Source organism: Panthera leo, chromosome B3, assembly GCF_018350215.1.
Source record: "Panthera leo isolate Ple1 chromosome B3, P.leo_Ple1_pat1.1, whole genome shotgun sequence".
In the NCBI taxonomy this organism is placed as follows: domain Eukaryota; kingdom Metazoa; phylum Chordata; class Mammalia; order Carnivora; family Felidae; genus Panthera; species Panthera leo.
The window spans coordinates 17,156,421-17,175,299 of record NC_056684.1 but is presented as its reverse complement, the minus strand read 5'-3'; the positions used below and the strand labels follow the sequence as shown (position 1 = coordinate 17,175,299).

The 18,879-nt window shown below is 44.9% G+C and overlaps 1 protein-coding gene across 2 annotated transcripts in view; it reads left to right on the top strand.

Moving 5' to 3' along the window:
- The window catches only part of IGF1R (insulin like growth factor 1 receptor), a 300,773-nt gene that overhangs the window by 129,691 nt on the left and 152,203 nt on the right, over window positions 1-18,879 (top strand). The window contains exon 1 of one of the 2 annotated variants that reach the window (XM_042941110.1): window positions 11,735-11,854. The exons of the other annotated variant lie outside the window; for it this stretch is intronic. Coding sequence (XP_042797044.1) covers window positions 11,788-11,854 — 67 coding nt within the window. The 5' untranslated portion in view covers window positions 11,735-11,787. Of the gene's footprint in view, window positions 1-11,734; window positions 11,855-18,879 lie in introns of those variants that run through there. 2 annotated transcript variants of the gene reach the window in all.

Below are 18,879 nucleotides of genomic sequence, written 5' to 3'. Positions count from 1 at the left end.
GAACCACCCAGGCACCCCTGAATTTCTTAGGATTTTATGCATAAACAATGCCATCTGCAAATAAGGACAGTTTTATTTCTTTCTTTCCAATCTTTTTTTCCTTTTCTTGCCTTATTGCAGTAGCTGAATAAATGCAGTGATAGGAAACTTCTTGCCTTGTTCATGATGTTAAGAAGGGTTTCCATGTTTGTTTGTTTGTTTTTTTAACTTTAAGCTGAAATGCAACCTTCTGTTTCTTAAAGATATAGTTCTGTTTCAAAACTTTTTCCTGTACTGGATAGTACCAACAACTGCCTTACCACCCTGTGATGGCATTTAATTTTAATCTAGTCTAAAGAAGTTCCTGTATGTTCAGGTGATGTAAACTCCTGTTGTTTTTATGAGGAACCACTTGGTGAATTTTGTGGAGCATACTGTTGCTATTTCCCCGAAAGTGCTTTTGTCACAAAGTCAGCTTATATAGGGGCGCCTGGGTGGCTCAGTCAGTTAAGTGTCCGACTTCAGTTCAGGTCATGATCTCGTGGTCTGTGAGTTTGAGTCCCGCGTCGGGCTCTGTGCTTGCAGCTCAGAGCCTGGAGCCTGCTTCAGATTCTGTGTCTCCCTCTCTCTCTGCCCCTCCCCTGCTCATGCTCTGTCTCTCTCTGCCTCAAAAATAAATAAAAACATTAAAAACAAAGCTTATATATATTTAAACCTCTCTCTCTCTCAAACTCCTGCCTTCCTCCTAAGATAGAAGTTATTTACATACTGTGTGCACATACACTTTGTGATTAGTCTGTCACAAACAGTATGGCATTTAAATTCAGTTTTTAGGTATAAAAAGTTTTTCTCCACCTTGGGGACTAGTTTATACATGGTGCAGAGATCTGGCATTCTTCTCATTGCAGTAAACAGAAGAGACCTAGGGGAATCCTGCTCCATTTGGGAGTATAGAATATGTGACCATCTTTTCTTTTTTCCTTTTACTTCTAGAAAGAACAGTGTCAGGATGAGGTACCAACCTAGGTGATCAGAATTGGCCAAAATACTAATGATGTTGTTGAGCTTTTTACACAAGTTTCACTCATACTTAATCCCCTGCTGTAGTTCTGGGTCTAATGTATAGACATCCTTATCTGAGTTTTTATAATTCTAAACATTTACCATTTGAAACTGAAAGTTATAATGTGTCTAGTTTTTCGATGACTTGGATTAAACTGAAAAGAATACACGCACACACACACGTGTGTGTGTGTGTGTGTGTGTGTGTGTGTGTTTGGAAAGGGGCAAGCAGTTAAACAGGGTAAGTAGTTCCTAGTTCCTAGTAGCTTGTAATTTTATGATTACAATCTTAAAACCCAGTTTTACAACTGAAATTTGCCTTGATTGGTTACTGTCTTCTGGTAATTAACCTCCAACTCATCAGCATGACATCTTGTTACAAGGAACTGAATCTAATTTTCTTATGTAAAGGCTGTTTTTGGAAACAGTACACTGTATATCTACTTTGTAGCAAGAATTGAATGTACCCAGGCAGGTACTTGGAGATTCTTTTTGAACTGTGAGTTTCTTCATCCTTCTTTCTGTCAGATGTTACAGTTTCCTATTCCACAGTAGCACATGAAAGTTGTGTGTGTGCCCTGAATTTGGGAACATCAGGTAATAGCACAACTAGAGTATAGTCACAGATTTCAGTGCTAGGTAGTCCAGAGTTCAAAATAATGTCCTTACGGGAAAAGGGTGGCAAATTGTACATTTGGATACTAATTATAGGAGATGGTGTTAATCAGTCCTATAGGGGTTTGGGATCCAACAGACTTTGTAGCTCCAAGGGCTTTTACAGAGCTTGACTGGAGTCCTCGTCAGTACTATGGGAATAAATAAATGCCTTTCGACGTATTTTGAGGATTGAATTAGATAATGTGAGTAAAGCAGTCTAGCCTGCTATGTTATACTATTAACGTTAACATTCAGCAACCTGTGTTGATTTCCCTTCTGCTGGCATGATCTGTGCCCCAGGCAGGAAGGGAAAGAGGCAGGAGATCTGACCATATGAGATGGCCAATAATGGATCTTTATGGTAAATCTGGAATCTGGGCATTGGGTTTCCTTCAAATAAAGCGCACCTCCGTGATCAGTCGCTGGGCTGGGTGTACTGACGTGTGGGTTGGCTGCCTAATCTAATCATGGCTGGTTTTTCAATTTACCCTAGTTCTCTTACTCTTCGGTCACTGTGCATGGTCCAGGGTTGCCCCAGAAATCCCAAGCACTTGTAGGCCTCGCAAGTACAGCCTCCTTAAGCAGGCATCCGAAGCATGTTGCTGAGGTGTATGGATGAGTGTTAGATTTTTTAGCACGTCACCTAACTCGAGGTCTTGTTCATTGCAGCCCTGTCCAGGTAACACCAGTTTAAGGCCAGGAGAACAGAGCCAGGTGAGGGCATCTTAAAGGTGCAACATGGTTTCCTTGGCTCATCTGACAAGACTGAGAATAATTATCATTGTTGCAAATAGTTCTTACTCTATGGTTTGTTAGCCATAGAGTTAAACATCTTTTTTATACCTCTCAACCTTTCTGAACAGATCTTGAAAGAAAGGTGCTCACTGAAGGGAAGCACCTTGGTCTTAGTGTGTGGGACCTGAGAACATGGGTGATCTCCATGGCGACTATTTTTTTTAAATTTTTTTAATGTTTATTCATTTCTGAGAGATGGAGAGAGACAGAACATGAGTGGGGGAGGGTCAGATAGAGAGGGAGACACAGAATCTGAAGCAGTCTCCAGGGTCTGAGCTGTCAGCAGAGAGCCCGACACAGAGCTCGAACTCAAACTCATAGACCCTGAGATCATAACCTGAGCCAAAGTTGGATGCTTAACTGACTGAGCCACCCAGGCGCCCCTTTTTAATACGGTAAAAAAAAAAAAAAAAAAAAAAGCCCTCTCTCTTATTTGTGTTGGGGAAAAATAATCCAGATTTGTGTGTATATATCCACTCCTAGGGCCAGTTTAGAATGGTTTGGGGAAGGACGTTGTTCTCCGGCCAGGAACCAGGCCATTTCCCCAGTCACCAGATGATCAAGCAAGTGCCTGCACCATCGGAGGTCTGAGAGATGGGCTGTGAGAGTCACTTCTGAAATGTGACCCCTCTCCCTGCTTTTGTTGCCATCCTAATCTTTTCCTAAGTCATGGAGAACTGATCCTGCCTGGAGCATTCCTTACCTTTCTCACCCACTTGAGGGTTGCTCAGAGCCTGGGTTCTGGATTGAAATGGCACTATTTCTGGTTGTTGATGACATTCCCTAAGCCTGCAGTGTGGTTTAAATATCCACAAGAGTGCCCGGGATCCGTCAGCACCCGTTAGTACGTGGTCATGAGACCTGGGGGTGGAGGGACCTGCGTAGGGTTTCCTTGTCCCAGCTCCTCAGCAAGGGGACTCCAGCTTGATGTGGATACACAGGTCTGTCTCCCATTTTCTGTCCTTTCCTTCATCTGTCTGGCTTGCAGGGCAGAATTAAGTCACTGTCCTCACCACTCCTTGCTGACCTGACATGGCTTGGGTAGAAAGTGCCCCCTTGGTGCTCCCAAATAAAACACCCTCAAACAAATGCAAATACTATTGCTCCCAAAACCACCCACCTCAAAATTGTGAAATTTTCAGGTTGACTAAATCCAAGAGAAGGTGAAGGAGTATGAGCAAATGCAAAATGGCTAGAAAGGTTTGCCTTTCACAATCCAAATTCAAAGCTTATATAGTTAAGTGTTCCCCCCCCCCCCCCCACCGCCCACACACACCTTTAGTGGAACCCTTGAACCCTTAGAGGGTAGATATCAAATGCACTCTATCTGTTGATCCTGAAAAAGATGACCACTCACCTTTACCCCAGGTACATCTGGTATGCTCAGCTCAGGAGGAAAGAATTAGAATACTCAGCTAGTACTCTCTGGTAAGGGCATATCTCTGCTTTTTGAATAGGCTCCATGTACTTTTTTGTACATGTGCCTGGAGGCCATTTGTGGCGCGAGAACATGTAATTTGATGAGGCCAGAAGGAGGCCAAAGAAAAACAGGAATGATTCTCAGGGCTGCATCTTTGTGAGGGACAGTGGGGTTCTCAGTTTGCACACTGGGCTTCATGACAGATTAGCCTCTGTATCCTCAGGTCACAGTCCGCTGATGGCTAGGGTATTTTTTTTCCTTCCGAGGTGTTTTCTTTTTGGTAATGGGATTGGTGATGGCTATACATTAGTGAAGAATGCTGGGGTGGCCTGCCCACACCCTTGCTGCATCGAGGGGCTTTGTGCGGAACAAATGTTTGATCCCCCCTCCGAATGGACACATCTTAATCTGAAACCATCAGATTGTGTGCCACTTCCAAAATCAGAAAGGAACGTGCCCACCGGCGTGGATTCCGTGGCTACTCTCATCCCAGGGTTCAGAGGAATGTCGAGGACCTGGAAGAGGTTAGATGCGGAGGCACAGGCATTTTTCCTGGAGGGACAGTCCCTGAGTCAGGAGCTGGGGCCAGTGAAAGGTCAGAGGGAAGTTCCATTGTCTTCCACATCATGGTCTCTCTTCCTGTTCTCTGGGCCCTGTCACACTCTACGTGCTTTTCCTCGGAGGTGCTAGTGTGTGCTTACACGTAATGTACGTCCCTGCCATTAAAGGATTTCTCAGGTATTTATCTAACGCAGGTCTCCCTCTGCAGAGACATCTTCTCCCTGGTTGCATGTACCTAATGATGTCGGCTTTGCAGTTTGTGTAACTCTGCAAACCGTTTGTTTACTGCGCGGCCTCACCCGGGGCTCCCTGAGGATGCTCCCGTGGCAGGGAGCCCTGACAGCTTGGGGAGGGTGGGGAGGGACTGTCCTTTTCCCTGCACTCCGGTAGGTAGGCCATCCAGCTCCGGGTGGGGGCTGGACGGAAGCAGCCCCAGTAATCTTTGCAGAAGACTCATTTTCTCTCTCCCCCTTTCCCCTTTTCTGGCTTGATATCTTCAAGGTTCAGGTCAAGGCAGTAGGCTTCGTGTTTATGGTCTGTGGTTTCTTAGCAGTTACTGCTAGCAGTTGAGTTGATTAAAGCAATTAAAGAATTTTTGTGCTCAGTAATCAGTTAAATATTTTTTTCTAGCTCTTAACTTAGAAATTAGTCTTACAGTGGCTCCTTGCTTGCTTGCTTTTTGCCTTCTACATTTCGGAAGGAAGACCGCGGCGGCGATCAAGGTGAACACGTGAGCTTATAGCTTACTTTTTCCAGGTCACTTTCCTATTCATTTACCTTTCTGTAAAATGGAAAGACAAACAAGCAAACCCTTAAGGCTACCTCTGATCATGACTGCCAACTTTTTTCGTTGTGCGTAAGTAGTTGTATTATTTCTAGGTTATGCCTTCTTTATTTATCTTTGAGAGAAAAAAAAAAACCCTCGCGCTGTTTACAAGAACGCATTGTTCTAGGCTGTACAATTGCGTCTGTGACGCTTTTTTCCACTTGGAACCATGGGGGTGATAAGGTCGATGTTGGCTGGCCAGACTTTTTTTTTTTTTTTTAAGGCAGAAAACCATAATCTTAATCTATACCATGATCATTTTCATTATGTATATATAGTGTATTTCTCAGGAAACCAGATGTCACAATTCCAGATTCTGTGATTGACATCTGTTCCCCCCTTCCTCTGCCCACCACCTCCCTGCTCCTGACTTCTAGTCCTCTCCTTGGAGAAGGCCTTGTTCTCCCATTTGAATATTAACAATTCCATGCCTTACAAAGAAGGTGACATGTTTCTCAAATGTAATTTACATGCAACTGTGACTTTTGAAGTGGGCCTCTAAAATGATGCCATTGAACCTTTAATATGGAGGAGGGGCTTTACAAATTGGATGGTGATCTTACAGTTTAATAAAGAACAAATAAACCAGGCTCTACAGGGCATGTGTTCTTAAATCCTGTGACCAGGGTGGGTAACCCCGGGGCTCTTTCATGCCCTAGGAGTGTTGTCTGCTTTGTGGGGCGGGGGGGGGGGGGGGGGGGGGAAGAGGTGGTTCTGGAGGGAGATGGTCAGAGTAGGGGCTCCTGGGGCCCAGAGGAAAAAGAAAGTTCAGACACTGAAAATAGCCCCGATTTGCTTTGGGTATACTCCATCTGCCAACATTTAATATCTGTGACTTAGCCAGAGGGAATGCGTATTAACTGTTGAGTTTCTGTGGCTTGCGTTCTGAGACTTTGCCCCCTGAGGAGGCTCTGTGACAGAACAGGTGGCTGTGTTCCACCTGGGTTGGGGCAGGCGCTGGGACAGGTGACAGAAGCAGAAAGCTTCGGCAGTGCAGGGGGCATCGTGCCTGGTTGGGGTTCCAGGTGGCCCAGCAGATTCGGCATCTTGGAGCATCATGTGTGGTGCAGTGCTGTGGGCCTGGGTACCAGGGGGTGAAAGATATAAAGTGAAGGGGGCACGTGGGTGAGCTGTGTCCTTGCCTAGAAAGGTCATCAGTCCTTTTGTTTAAAAGAAGCATGAGAAGGAGCCTCAAGGATCATTTCTCCCTCTGTCCTTCAAGGTGACACCTCTCCATAGGCCTTGACAGACCTGCATAGAAGGCATCCCGACACGGGAAGCATATCTGAGGAAGCTTGTCTCAAATCCATTTTGCACCTTGCAAAGGGGCCGTGGTGCAGGGGGTGGAACAGCGTGGCAGAGTCCAGAGACCTGGGAAGAAGGCTGGTCCTGGAGTCTGGAGCCTCTGGGCCTTACTGTTTTCATCGGCCCAGCAAAGCCTCTAGTCTCCCTGGACTCTTCCCCCTGTAGGACCTTTCTGTCTTGGGCCATGAGGGCGTATATAAAAGCGGAGAAGCGTTAACTTCTTCCCCTTGCAGAGGTAAGGAGAAAAAACTATTTAGCAGCATTAAACCCAAATATAAAACTCCTACCATCATATAAAACCTATTTTTTTTTTCATTCCTTGTTGAATTATGTAGTCAGGCTAATCAAATGATGGAGTTTTCACTTACTTCCCTAAGTATGTGTATTCAACTCACTTACTTTGTAACGCTTAAAAGCAGAAAAGGATATTGGTAAACATGAAGAAAAAGAATCATTTTCTTTTCTTTTTTTTTTTTTTTTTACAGCACCCCCCTCCCTTTTTTTAAAGCAGTCTCCACGCCCAGGTGGGGCTTGAATTCATGACCATGGGATTAAGAGTCATGTGCTCTACTGACTGAGCCAGTCAGACACCCCTTATTTTCTTTTTTTATATATTTTTAATGCTTATTTATTTTTGAGAGAGAGAGAGAGAGCGTGAACAGGGGAGGGGCAGAGAGAGAGGGAGACACAGACTCTGAAGCAGGCTCCAGGCTCTGAGCTGTCAACACAGAGCCTGACGTGGGGCTGGAACTCAAGATCCGTGAGATCATGACTTCAGCTGAAGTCGGATGCTTAACCAACTGAGCCACCCAGGCGCCCCTTCTTTTTTATATTTTTTGATGTCCCCTAGTCAGATAACTCTGACTGCATGCAAAGTAAAACCATTCCTCAGCCTTCATTAGACTGAAGCTTTTTCCAGAACTTTTGTGAAAGTTTTGTAGCAGCAAGTTCACATTCAGATGGTTCAATGATGATGGGTTCTTGATTAGAAATTACTTAATGCCTAATGAACTGTTGACTAATAACGTTACAACACATTCTTTTAGTCCTTAAATCATATTCTTATGGTGCCAGGAAGGCCTTCTGGGTGTGGTTGCTTTTGTTATAAGCTGTTATGTTGTTTATCAAATGCAACAAATGTTACTCTGGTATCTCAAAAGACTTAAAGAAGCAACAACTAACTTGTTTTGTGTCTTTTCCTCTAACAATGTATTTTAATTCATTATTATTGACTATTAAACTTGCTAGGAGGTTTACTTTTTTTTAGTGTTAAATTTTACTCGTAAAAGCACGAAGCCAAGAAGATTAGTGAACTATTCAAACAGATTAACATCCCTGTCTGTGACCACCTACCGTGTAACCACTTGTGGTCTGAAACAGGACAGTTTTCCAACCCAAAGTCCTAGTATCACAGATGGACAAGATCCTTTTGCCATCTGATGAAAAGTAAAACGTATGGGTGAATCTTGGAAACAATATGCCAAGTGAAAGAAGCCAAGTCACAGAAGACCACATATTATATCTGATCCCATTTTAGTTTGTAAGTTGAAGAAAATGTTGTGTGACGGGGAAAGGCTGGGTGTATCTTAGTAAACAGAATTATAGTGCCAGAATGAGTTAAAATTCACAGGCACATGCGATATGGTTAATAATAATGCACAGTAATTTATTGTGTTGCATGGAAATGGTGCACAAAGAGAAGGTAGCATAGCACATTGCAGGTTCCTGCTATTTTACACAAACACAAATAGAAAGTTTCAGTGGGATAGTTCGGAGGGGGAGAAGCAGCAGAAGGAAAAGAGGGACGTTGGCAGAGTAGAAAATCTGCTCTAATACTCCCAGTACCTAATCTAGACTTAGATCCTCATCTAGCAGGGAGTGAAGTAGAAAGGGTTGGTAGAGTGGCTCGGGGTTTAAGGTTACTTTGCCCCCCCCCCCCACCATTCCCTTTCTGTAGAACACTTGAATCAGATTGCCTTCCTAACATTTAGGTTTAAGGTGTGAATGGCGGATGGCTCTCTTCTGTCAGCATCGGCCTCCCGCATTTATTTACTGATTCAAAAGAGTGTTTAATTGGCAGACTCCAAATGAGTATAAATGTATTGAAGGTAAAATCTAAGCCTTCACATGGTAGCTGCTTAGTGTCAGGGAGAAGAGAAGGTGCCTGGTACCCACACAAATACCCATCATTATATGAACTGAGCATTTATGAGATCTTGTCACATATCTTAGAGACAGGAGCATCCACAAGTGAGATTTCTGAGTGAGATTCAGTCTTTGGAAATATGGAAGACAAGTTGGCAAAACCTTTCTAATTTTAAAATGTGCATTTTGATTTGATGTCTGTTTGTTTGGAAAGAGGCTTTTAAAGCAAAAGCTATCAATGTGTGACCATTTTCATCAAAAGCTAAATTCTGGTGGGTAGATATTACCCAGGTTACCATACCAAGATCATTATGGCTGGTGCAGATTATGGGCTCTTTCATATATATATATATATATATATATATATATATATATATATATATATATGTGTGTGTGTGTGTGTGTGTGTGTGTGTGTGTGTGTGTGTGTGTGTGTGTATTTTACACTATAACTCAGTCTTTTTTTTTTTAATCTCCTTTGGTGGAGACAGGTGCAAGGCCAAACTCCCAAGGCCCAAGTTTTAAACAGTCATCATTCCTCTTAGTGATTAGATATTTCCTTGAATTTACTTTTTCTTTCAAGAAAGGTTTTGAATATTTTGTACTGATAGTCTGTGTCTAAACAAAAGAATTTTTTTCTTGTTCCATAAGAGTTGATATTTTGTCAGGGGTTGCTTCCTGTGAGAGTCCCAACACCGATCCAAGTTCAACAGGCTTTTGAACCGGATGTTTCTATGTGCTAAAACTCTGTAAACACGTGTAGCTTTGTCTACCATTGTATATCGCTGTATTGATTTTTTTTTCTTCCTGAAAAGCTCTAGCCTGTCTGTTCCATGCTGATACAAAGGCTGGCCTGTTCCCCGGGGCCACTGGAAGAGAACCTTCAGGGTGTGTGTGTGCTATTAGATATTATTGTTTGTGAAGTCACTCCAAATTCCCTTGCACTCCATCCTAAAATTCCATTAAGAGTTTAACGTTACGTGAAGTTTCTTTGTCGAAAAGAATAAATGTTTACTCAACAGATCCAGTTGTCAGTCACTGACAGATGTGAACATTAACACAGCAAAAACGTCTTCCTTTTAGGAGAGGAAAACGAGTACTTTAAAAAATCCTGTGTTGTCAATAAATGAATCCCATTTTAACAGCATTTTCAAACGTTTGTCATGAAAATGGAAGCCTTATAATGTTTCAGGGCTTATGGGAAGCCAGCTTATAGGAATCACAAGCTTCTGTTACTCTTATCACTATAGGAATAGGGCTGAGTTGTGATTTTCAAGTCACAGGCTCAAGTTACTCCCGATTTCGGCGGCCGTCACTACACGTTTCTTTTTAAAAAAGAAAAGAGACCGTAAACCAGTATTCCTCTATGCTAAAACATAAGAAGCTAGACTGTTGAAATGACAGTTTAGATGTCGTTGTTTTTGATGGAAATATTAGTAAATATGTCAGATTATCCTTCGCTAAATATTTAGAGCTTCGAATGCATCTTCTGATGCATAATATTTTATGAAGGAAATATCCCTGCCTTGAAACTCTTCCACTGCATTAACATCAGTCTACAATTTACATCCAGAGATCTGTAGGCAAAGGCTATATTTAAAAAAATTTTTTTAATGTTCCTTTATTTTTGAGAGAGAGAGCGAGAGACAGAGCATGAGCAGGGGAGGGGCAGAGAGGGAGGGGGACACAGAATCTGAAGCAGGTTCCAGGCTCTGAGCCGTCAGCACACAGCCTGACGCAGGGCTCCAACTCATGAGCGGTTAGATCACGACCTGAGCCAAAGTCGGACGCTTAACCGACTGAGCCACCCAGGTGCCCCACAAAAGGCTACATTAAGAACTTTTATTTCAGCAAAGATGTAACTCTATCCTAATGAGGGGACACCCTTGAATCTTTGGAACCCATAAGTCTGGAGTGTTCAGAAAAACGTGCATGTTTATTTTTTTGCTAGGATTTTAAATAGCTTCACTTCTGCGAAAGGTCATGAAAGGAAGGTGATTTCAGGTGTAAAAGTTTGGTTTCTGAACTGAGCGAGGTGCACAATGGTGAGTTAATTACCCAGTCTCAGTACTTAGGTAATGGCTATGACAAGCATCCTATGCATTCCCGTCCAGAAAAGAAATGCTCTTGTGAAAATGCCAGTCTCCCCTGGGTTCAGCTTTGTAACCGAAAGACGTCGTTCAACAGCTGTGGGTTTATAAAATGTCACACACCGAATATTTCTCTCTGGCTTATTTAGAGAAACCAACCTGGACTTCTGTAGTTTTGGATTCATGGCCGTAGTTTTGGATTTTATTAGATGGCTCTCAGAGGTACTTTTCAGGTGGACATTGATTTCATGCCAGCTGTCTGAGACGATTTTCCCTAAAAATGGATGGGTATATAGGATACATTCTGTATCGGAGAGCAGATGTTATCTGCGGTGGTGCTCAGATTGATTATGTGTGAGGAGGGAAAGAGCAGAGATAGAGGGCAAAGGCCATACCTCCCACACAGCTCTGTTAACAGCCTAATGGTTCTCCAGGATGGGCCGGTTACTGTTTTTATTTACAAAACGGTCTTGGAAATCAATCAGTAAACAGACCGGCTCCATTAGACCAGAGGCATTCTGATGTGTCTCTGAAAAGTTCCGTTTCCCAAGGAATGTTCTCCAACACACATACACAAACCCTGTCCTTCACATACAGTGACCACAAACTTCTCTACTAACATTTGCTGTCATTTGTGACAAAATCAGTCATGGGTTTCACAATGGAATAATTTCAGAGCCCTTCATTTACAGTTGTCTGGGAGACCCTTACAACACCAAGTGATCTTGATTGACTACAAACTCTCATCAGGAGATGGTTTTAGTATGTCCTTGAAGCAAGACTCCCCCCTCCTCTTGACCCCTCACCACGTCAACCCTGAGTGTTCAACCTTGTTTTATAGACGTCAGTATACGACGTACTGTGTAATCTTTGACCTTCTCCCTTCCCTTCCAAGCCACGACCTGACTGTTTATATGTTCGTGTTGCTATCAGTTTGGACCAGAAGTCATGAATCTTTCCTTGACCTTAACCTCACTGTGGGTCAGCTTAAGGAAGAATCTGGATCTGCTGACGGGTAAGCACTAAATTATGTGAAAAGTAATAACACTTAACCCTCAAGTCCACAGATAAAGTAAGTGGGAAAAAAAACTGAATATGATAGCAGTTGTAAATTATTTAGGGAATAGCTATAAGGTAAGTTTATATTTAACCAGAGTTTAGAAAAGCAGGTGAAAGACAGTGGGAAGGGGAGGACTCATTGAAACTCCCTTTAACTCACGTACCGCCATATTTTTACTTTGTCCTCTAGGCTTGGTTAAATAATCGTGTATTTTACGTCTTAAAAAACATATGAACATATATTAGTAACTTAGATATTTAATTATATACAGATTATTATGTTAGCATTATGTGTTTCTTCAATTAATGAAGAAACTTTAAGAAGCACATTTTACATATGCTATTTCTTATAACCGTTTCTTCCAGATGGAACATGCCAGATATTTGGGGTAACCCCTTTCTTTGTATTGTCCACATTTTCTCCCTAAATAATACAAAGCACCTACTTAAATTACTTTTGGCAAATAAAATAACCAGCTCGGCATTGAGGTTTATAAGGTACTTCTGGAATATCTAAAATACTGAAGATACTGCACCTCTCAAGTTTGCTGCCCCATGGACAGGCTGTGCTCCATTGGGTATCCCAGCAGCTGGATCAGTGCTCAGCACGGCCCTGCTCCATGAGCATGCCGAGCACAGGGGGAGGTGTCTCTGTAGGAGAGTGGCCAACAGGAGATGTGAACTCTGTGACCAGGCATCATGTTAGGTGCTGTGCTTGCAAGGGCGGGATCACGGAGTGTGCTGGCTGATTCGAGTAGACCTTTGTGACCCTCAGCGGGTCAGGAGTACTGTAAAGGTGCCTGGAGGAGAATGTGTGTATGGGGGGGAGGGGAGGTGGTTTTGCTTGGGATTTGTTGTAAAAGCCCCAGCTGCTCACCTTTGGAAAAATTCCAGTCCTATCCAGAGAGTCACCTGCCAGGGATATTGTGGAAGCAGGACCTTGCTGGGCAAGCATTTCACTTCTTCAGTAAAAGTGTGCTGAATTTCTGACCTGTGCCAGGCACCCCTCTTCAGCTGAGAATCCTTGGGGGAACAGAAGGGACACAGATAGCGTGATCCTGCAATTTACGTTGTAATGTGCACACTTTTGTCCATCAAATAGTATAACTTCTCTGGTATGTCTTCACTTCCGTGGTCTTAGCTGCTGGGATCTCATCACTGGTAACTGGTGATTTCAATCTGGATTTCCCCACTTATGTTCTAACATACAATCTTACTTACTCAATAATTAGGTCTTTTGTATATTTTCTCTCTCTGTCTCCCCTTACCACCCCCAACCCTGGCCACACACACACACACACACACACACACACTGACGAGCATAACAAGGGCAGGTATCTTATCTTTCTTGTTTTCCTTACGATTGTCTCCTAAGCACCTAGACAGAGCGTCAGTTACCAAAGCTTCAGTAAATGTTTGCGGAATGTGTGTTCACACTGGATTTGTTTGAACACTCTCACTTACGAATCCTGTTGGAGTCCCGAGAGGGGACCTGTCTCTCAAAGCCACAGTCCTGGAGTGTCTTGGGTGGGTGAGTTTGCTTCCACTTTTTCTCTGGGGTGACTGAGACGTCCCCCGCATTCTTCACAGCCCTGCCCCCTCCCCTGTGCTGGGGCAGAGCCGCTGTGCCCACAGTCACGATCTGTGGCTCCTGGCTTTCCCCACAGTCACGACAGCAGCACCATTAAGCATCACACCTGCTTTCTCAGTGGCCTTGAGGGTAGTTTTTCCTCTTCAGGGAAGTCACCTGATGTCCTTGCTGGGTAGGAAACACGTCCGAGGCTTCGGGAACTTGGCGCTGGCCCCCGGGCTGTGGTTGTAGCCTGTTTTTGAGTGGCCGTCTCCCAGGCAGCTGTGATGACTGCTCTAAAGCCCGCTCAGGGAGAAGGGAAACCTGTCACCCTGTATTTGGACAGGTAGCACCACGCAGGGATCGTTGGCTGTGCAGAGTTGCGCATCTGTGGTGACAGATGTTGGGCTGTTATTTAGTAACTTAGATTTGTTTTCCTCTGTGCACAAGCCATCTCCAGAGCCTGAGTGCTTGCACCGGCCACCACAGAGAGCTGATCAGTAGGTGGGGTGTTTCCAGGTGCCCAGGGTGTTTCACTGAAACACTGGGGCAGGACAGAAAGAACCCTCTCCACCCCTCCCCTGGATCCGTGCTGTTAGTTTTTAATGAACGTCAGTATACCTACCACCATCCATTCAGAAAGATGGGTCAAGTGCATCGTTGACGCTGTGGTAGCCACTGGGGGCACAGAGATGGACGAAGCCAGATCCCTACTTGGATAGAAGCATCCTAGTGACAGAACCAGACAGTAAACAAGCAAACAAGTAACAGCATCAGATAGCAATGGAAGAACTGGTTGGGGTGGGGGGAGGGGGGGGGTTGGGGGGGAGCAGGGACTTTGGGCCGGGCTCTTGGAGGAGGCATTTCTGAGGAGGGTACAGTTGCTCTGAGACCAAAGCCAGAAGACATGGGTAGGGGTAGAAGACGAGCACGAGATGGAGGGGTGCCCAGGTGAGAAAGATCTTGGGGTTCGAGATCAAGGGCCATTTATTCACTCTACAAGTGTACTTACTGAGCAACTGCCCTGGGCCAAATGCCGGTGTGGGATAGAGTGGTGGGCAAAACAAGGTCTCTCCTTCATGGAACTTTTGTGAAAGTGGGGATGGCAGGCGGGGGTTGGGCTGTGCTGGGGCTGGAGTGCTCTTTTGCATGGGGTGCTCAGAAGAGGTCTCTAGTAGGATAGCACATGGGCAGAGACCTAGAAGAAGGGGCACAGGAAAGCAAGGAGGCCAGAGGGCCATGGTGCTGCAGCAGGTTAGTTGGGGCAAGGAGCCATGGTAAGGACCTTGGCTTTGACTCTGACAGGAGCTGACAGGGTTCCGAGCAGAGAAGGGACATGGGCCGTGATACGCCAGCTACTGAGTTAAGAATAGACGGTGGGACACAGACAGAAGTACAGAGACCGGTAGGAGGAGGCAGTGGCCACAGTCCACGGCAGAGAAGATGTATCTTAGACCAGGGCAGTGGCAAGAGACGGTCAGTGTGGAAGCACCAACAGGAGTGGCAGAGGCAGATTGGGATGGCTGGGAAGGGGGAAGAGACAGGTGGTGGGGCAAGGCAGAGGGCGGGCATAGCCAGATCACACAGCCGGTGGAGCCACAGTGAAGAATTCGGATGCTGTTCTAGGTGTTAGAAACTCAATAGAGAGTTGGGACAGGTGATGGCATGGCATAGTGACAATATTAGCAACAGCGGCTAACGTTTATTGAGCACTTTTTGTGGACCAGTCCTTATAACAGCCCTGCAAGGGCCAGTTTCATTGTTACATGCCCATTTTATACAGGAGGAAACTGAGGGACATAGAGATTAGATAACTTGCCCGATATCACGCATTTGGTTTCGTCTAAACTTAATGAAACGATGTGTGTCCTGGGTATGTATTTTATTGTTCCTGTTGGGAAGTTACCACATCTTTGGGCAACCATACCCACACCTAAGGGGGTGAGGAGCATTTTGGTGATTAATAGGAAATGTTTGGGAGTGGGGCCAAAGATAATTGAGGTGTCACAATCTCACTAAATCTGCATCTATTCTGTGACTCACTCCCCTTTCCAGGGCCCCACAGAAATGATCATGGGTACATGGAAAGCATCATCATGGTCACAGAAAAAAATACACTGAAAACTTGTAAAGAACCACAGACCTGCATAGGAGCTCTCTGCATAGGAGCTCTCACACAATGGCCAGAAGGTCTGAGACAAGTTAAAAAAAAAAAAAAAAAAAATCGTTGTGGATTCTGGGCTGCAGCCACCAGAAGGTGTGGGTAATCTCTTTATAAAGCTTGGCATCATTTCTGTAAGACTTGTTTATTTTGCTCTGAGCCTGTTATCTTGACATATTTGCCTTTGAAGAGGTTATAGAATTATTGTGATTTAATCACTGACCAAGTATTCCACAAGATTCATTTGCTATCTCCAAATTATTTTCTTCTTTTTTTGGCTGTCAGTCCCTGGGCGAAGGTTGGGGGAGGGGCCGCCTCAGGGGAGAGAATGTGGTAGAAATGAATCTGAGGAGAGTACTGAGGGCTTCTATTACGGTTTCCGGGCGCCTGGCGGAGAGCGTGTAGGAACATGAACTCCCGCTCACCAGCCCTGATGAGCAGGGTGGGATTATGGAGGGATGGTGGTGTTAACGCTAGCATTTTCTGGAAAGGTAGTGGACTCCCCGAGCCCCTTGCCCTGTGAGATTTTGAAGCCCTATTTGTTTTGGGAGAGTTGAGAGGGGACCAGTTCATAGCTCTAACCATCTTGCCTCTGGAGTAAATTTATATCTCAATTCACCAGAAGACAGCTCTGGTATGAGGGCAACAAGAATGGTTTTATTCCTTTCTTCCCTTCCTGCACTCTGTTCCTATTTAATTCTTGCATTAAAACCATTCCTAGTAAATTAGAACCTGTTCTTATGTTCAGACCTTGTTTTTAAGAAGGGTGTTGAGTCTAAAACAAGGGATCGCCTCTCATTTTTCATGGTGATGTCTGAGTTTCCTAAGGGATGGGTGTTTGAGCAGGGCTGCTCCCTTTGCAAGAACCGGCACCACCACCACCACCACCACCCCCCACCCCCCGCCTGGGACGTGGTAAGAGATGCTGTGCAAGACGGGGAGCCACGCAAAAGGGATTAGACTTGGGGGGACTTTTGCTAACACGCAGCATATTGATTGTTGATTTGTTTTGTTCAGAAATCTGGGAAGTAATATTGAATTAAAGTTGTGGGGCGCCTGGGTGGCTCAGTCGGTTAAGCATCGGACTTTGGCTCAGGTCATGATCTGATGGTCCATGAGTTCGAGCCCCGCATCGGGCTCTGTGCTGACAGCTAAGAGCCTGGAACCTATTTCAGCTTCTGTGTCTCCCCCTCTACCCCTCGCATGCTCACGCTGTCTGTCTCTCTCAAAAATAAATAAACATTAAAAAAAAAAAGAATTAAAGTTGTATCTTACCTCCTAAGGTTTCTAGCGTAGATGTAAAAAGTTTGAGTATGGCAATACCAAATTAAACGTGGATGATCAAGAAATGCCACCCCTTTCTTTAGGAACTTGGTTGCCGCCACCCCATTAATGTGGCAATCTTTAGATATGCTGTTAGCCCTCATTTTACCAACAAGGAAGAACCTTTGATTTTCACTTTTTATCATTTTTTTTTTTCTTAAATGATAGGGAAGTGCAAGATACCGAGTGTGACTAAGCAGATGGGAATTCCTTTAATAACACGCTGGGTGTGTTAGCATTAGAACGGCTGCTGACAGAGCCCTGCAAAATGCCCTCTGCCTGTTTGGGTAGCAGATCTGGAGACCAAGAGAAGCCGCAACGTGACTTCCCAAGAGAAGGCAAACTCGGTGATAATATCCGAGGGATTCTCTTTGTCTCAATTGTTTTCCCTCTGTCTTGGAAAATACAGACGTAAATCCAGTCCCGGTTGCTGCAGCTGCTGGGGCAAAGCAGGCTTTTTATGAATGAGGTCCAGGAGGGGGGAGGAGAGGGCTTGAGTTACACCAGCAGTTGGGTAATGCATTTCATTCACTCCCAGCCATCCAGCCCAGGCTTTATTTTAAAGGATATCGTTCATTTTCGGCAATTCACGTTAGACTGTTTTCCCCTGCGCAACTGGCGGTAAATTAGAACACTAAGCATGTGTGTGCGTTAATTTTGTTTTTCTTTCAGTGTTTGAGTGTTTGCTCATTTAGGTGGGGGGAAATGGTAGGAGAGGTGAACTGAGAGAAGGGAAGAAATGGCTTTGTCATCCCTGGGAGACTTAGTTATGTGTCTGTCCCTGTGCCCTGCTATGAGTAGGCAGGTGGGGTCCCTCTGCCCCGTCTGGGAGCCATCTGAGTGTAGTGATGGGGTGACTTCTACCTGGGGTCTGCCCAGGTCTCCATGTGCCAGCCCCCCTGTCCTGCTCCCATCCTGCTCCCAGTGGGTGGCTCTTTATTTGTGGCACTTGGAGCTCCATTGTTGTGGTACCAAAACCTGAATTGGAAGCTGTGTGGCCACCCTGCCCCGCCTCCCCCCATTGCCACTGCTTCCTGCTGGGGGCAGAACGAAGAGGGCAGGCATTGTCTTGGGCATAAATGAAGTTCTATCAAAACAAACACCCAGAGAGGGGGGTGGCATGGGTTACAGCTGCCTGTGTGAGCCTGGACAGAGGGCCTCATTCCTCACAAAGAGCGCTTTAAGGCCTGTATGAGGCCTTTACTTGGTGACCATCCTGTGCACAGAGAGCAAACCACCCCGCACTTAATGCAAAGCAAACCCCAAACTAACTGACAGTCTATGCCACCCTTGAAATGATTCCCCAAATTGGAAATGCCAAGTGTATGTTCTTGAGCATATTTGGGGGGAAGAGAATTACCCTCTGAGGCCTCAGAGGTGTATGTAGAGGGTATAATTCTGTTTTAAAGCTGTGCTGTCAGTGAGGTTAAGCTCACTCTCCTCCAAGGTGGACCCTGAGAATAGACTCAGAGAGGATTAAACTGTTTGGTTTGGGGGGCGCCTGGGTGGCTCAGTTGGTTAAGCGTCCGACTTGGGCTCAGGTCATGATCTCACGGTTCATGGGTTCGAGCCCCTCATCAGGCTCTATGCTGACGGCTCAGAGCCTGGAGCCTGTTTCGGATTCTGTGCCTCCCTCTCTCTCTGCCCCTCCCCCACTTGCGCTCTCTCTCTCCTTCAAAAATAAATAAACATTGAAAAAAAAATTAAATGGTTTGCTTTGGTTTTTTTCTTTTGCTCCAGCTTTTAAATAGGACTGCTTCCTCTGTTGCTAGCAGCAACCAGGTACCTTAAGACACCTACTGGCCTGATGTCACAAACAAACATTATCCAGAGACCCTGAGCACCTTTCTTTTGCTCTCCACGTTTTGATGTCATATAAACACACCTAGTAATGACCCCAAAGCACCGTTTCCCAGTACTGGTGTAG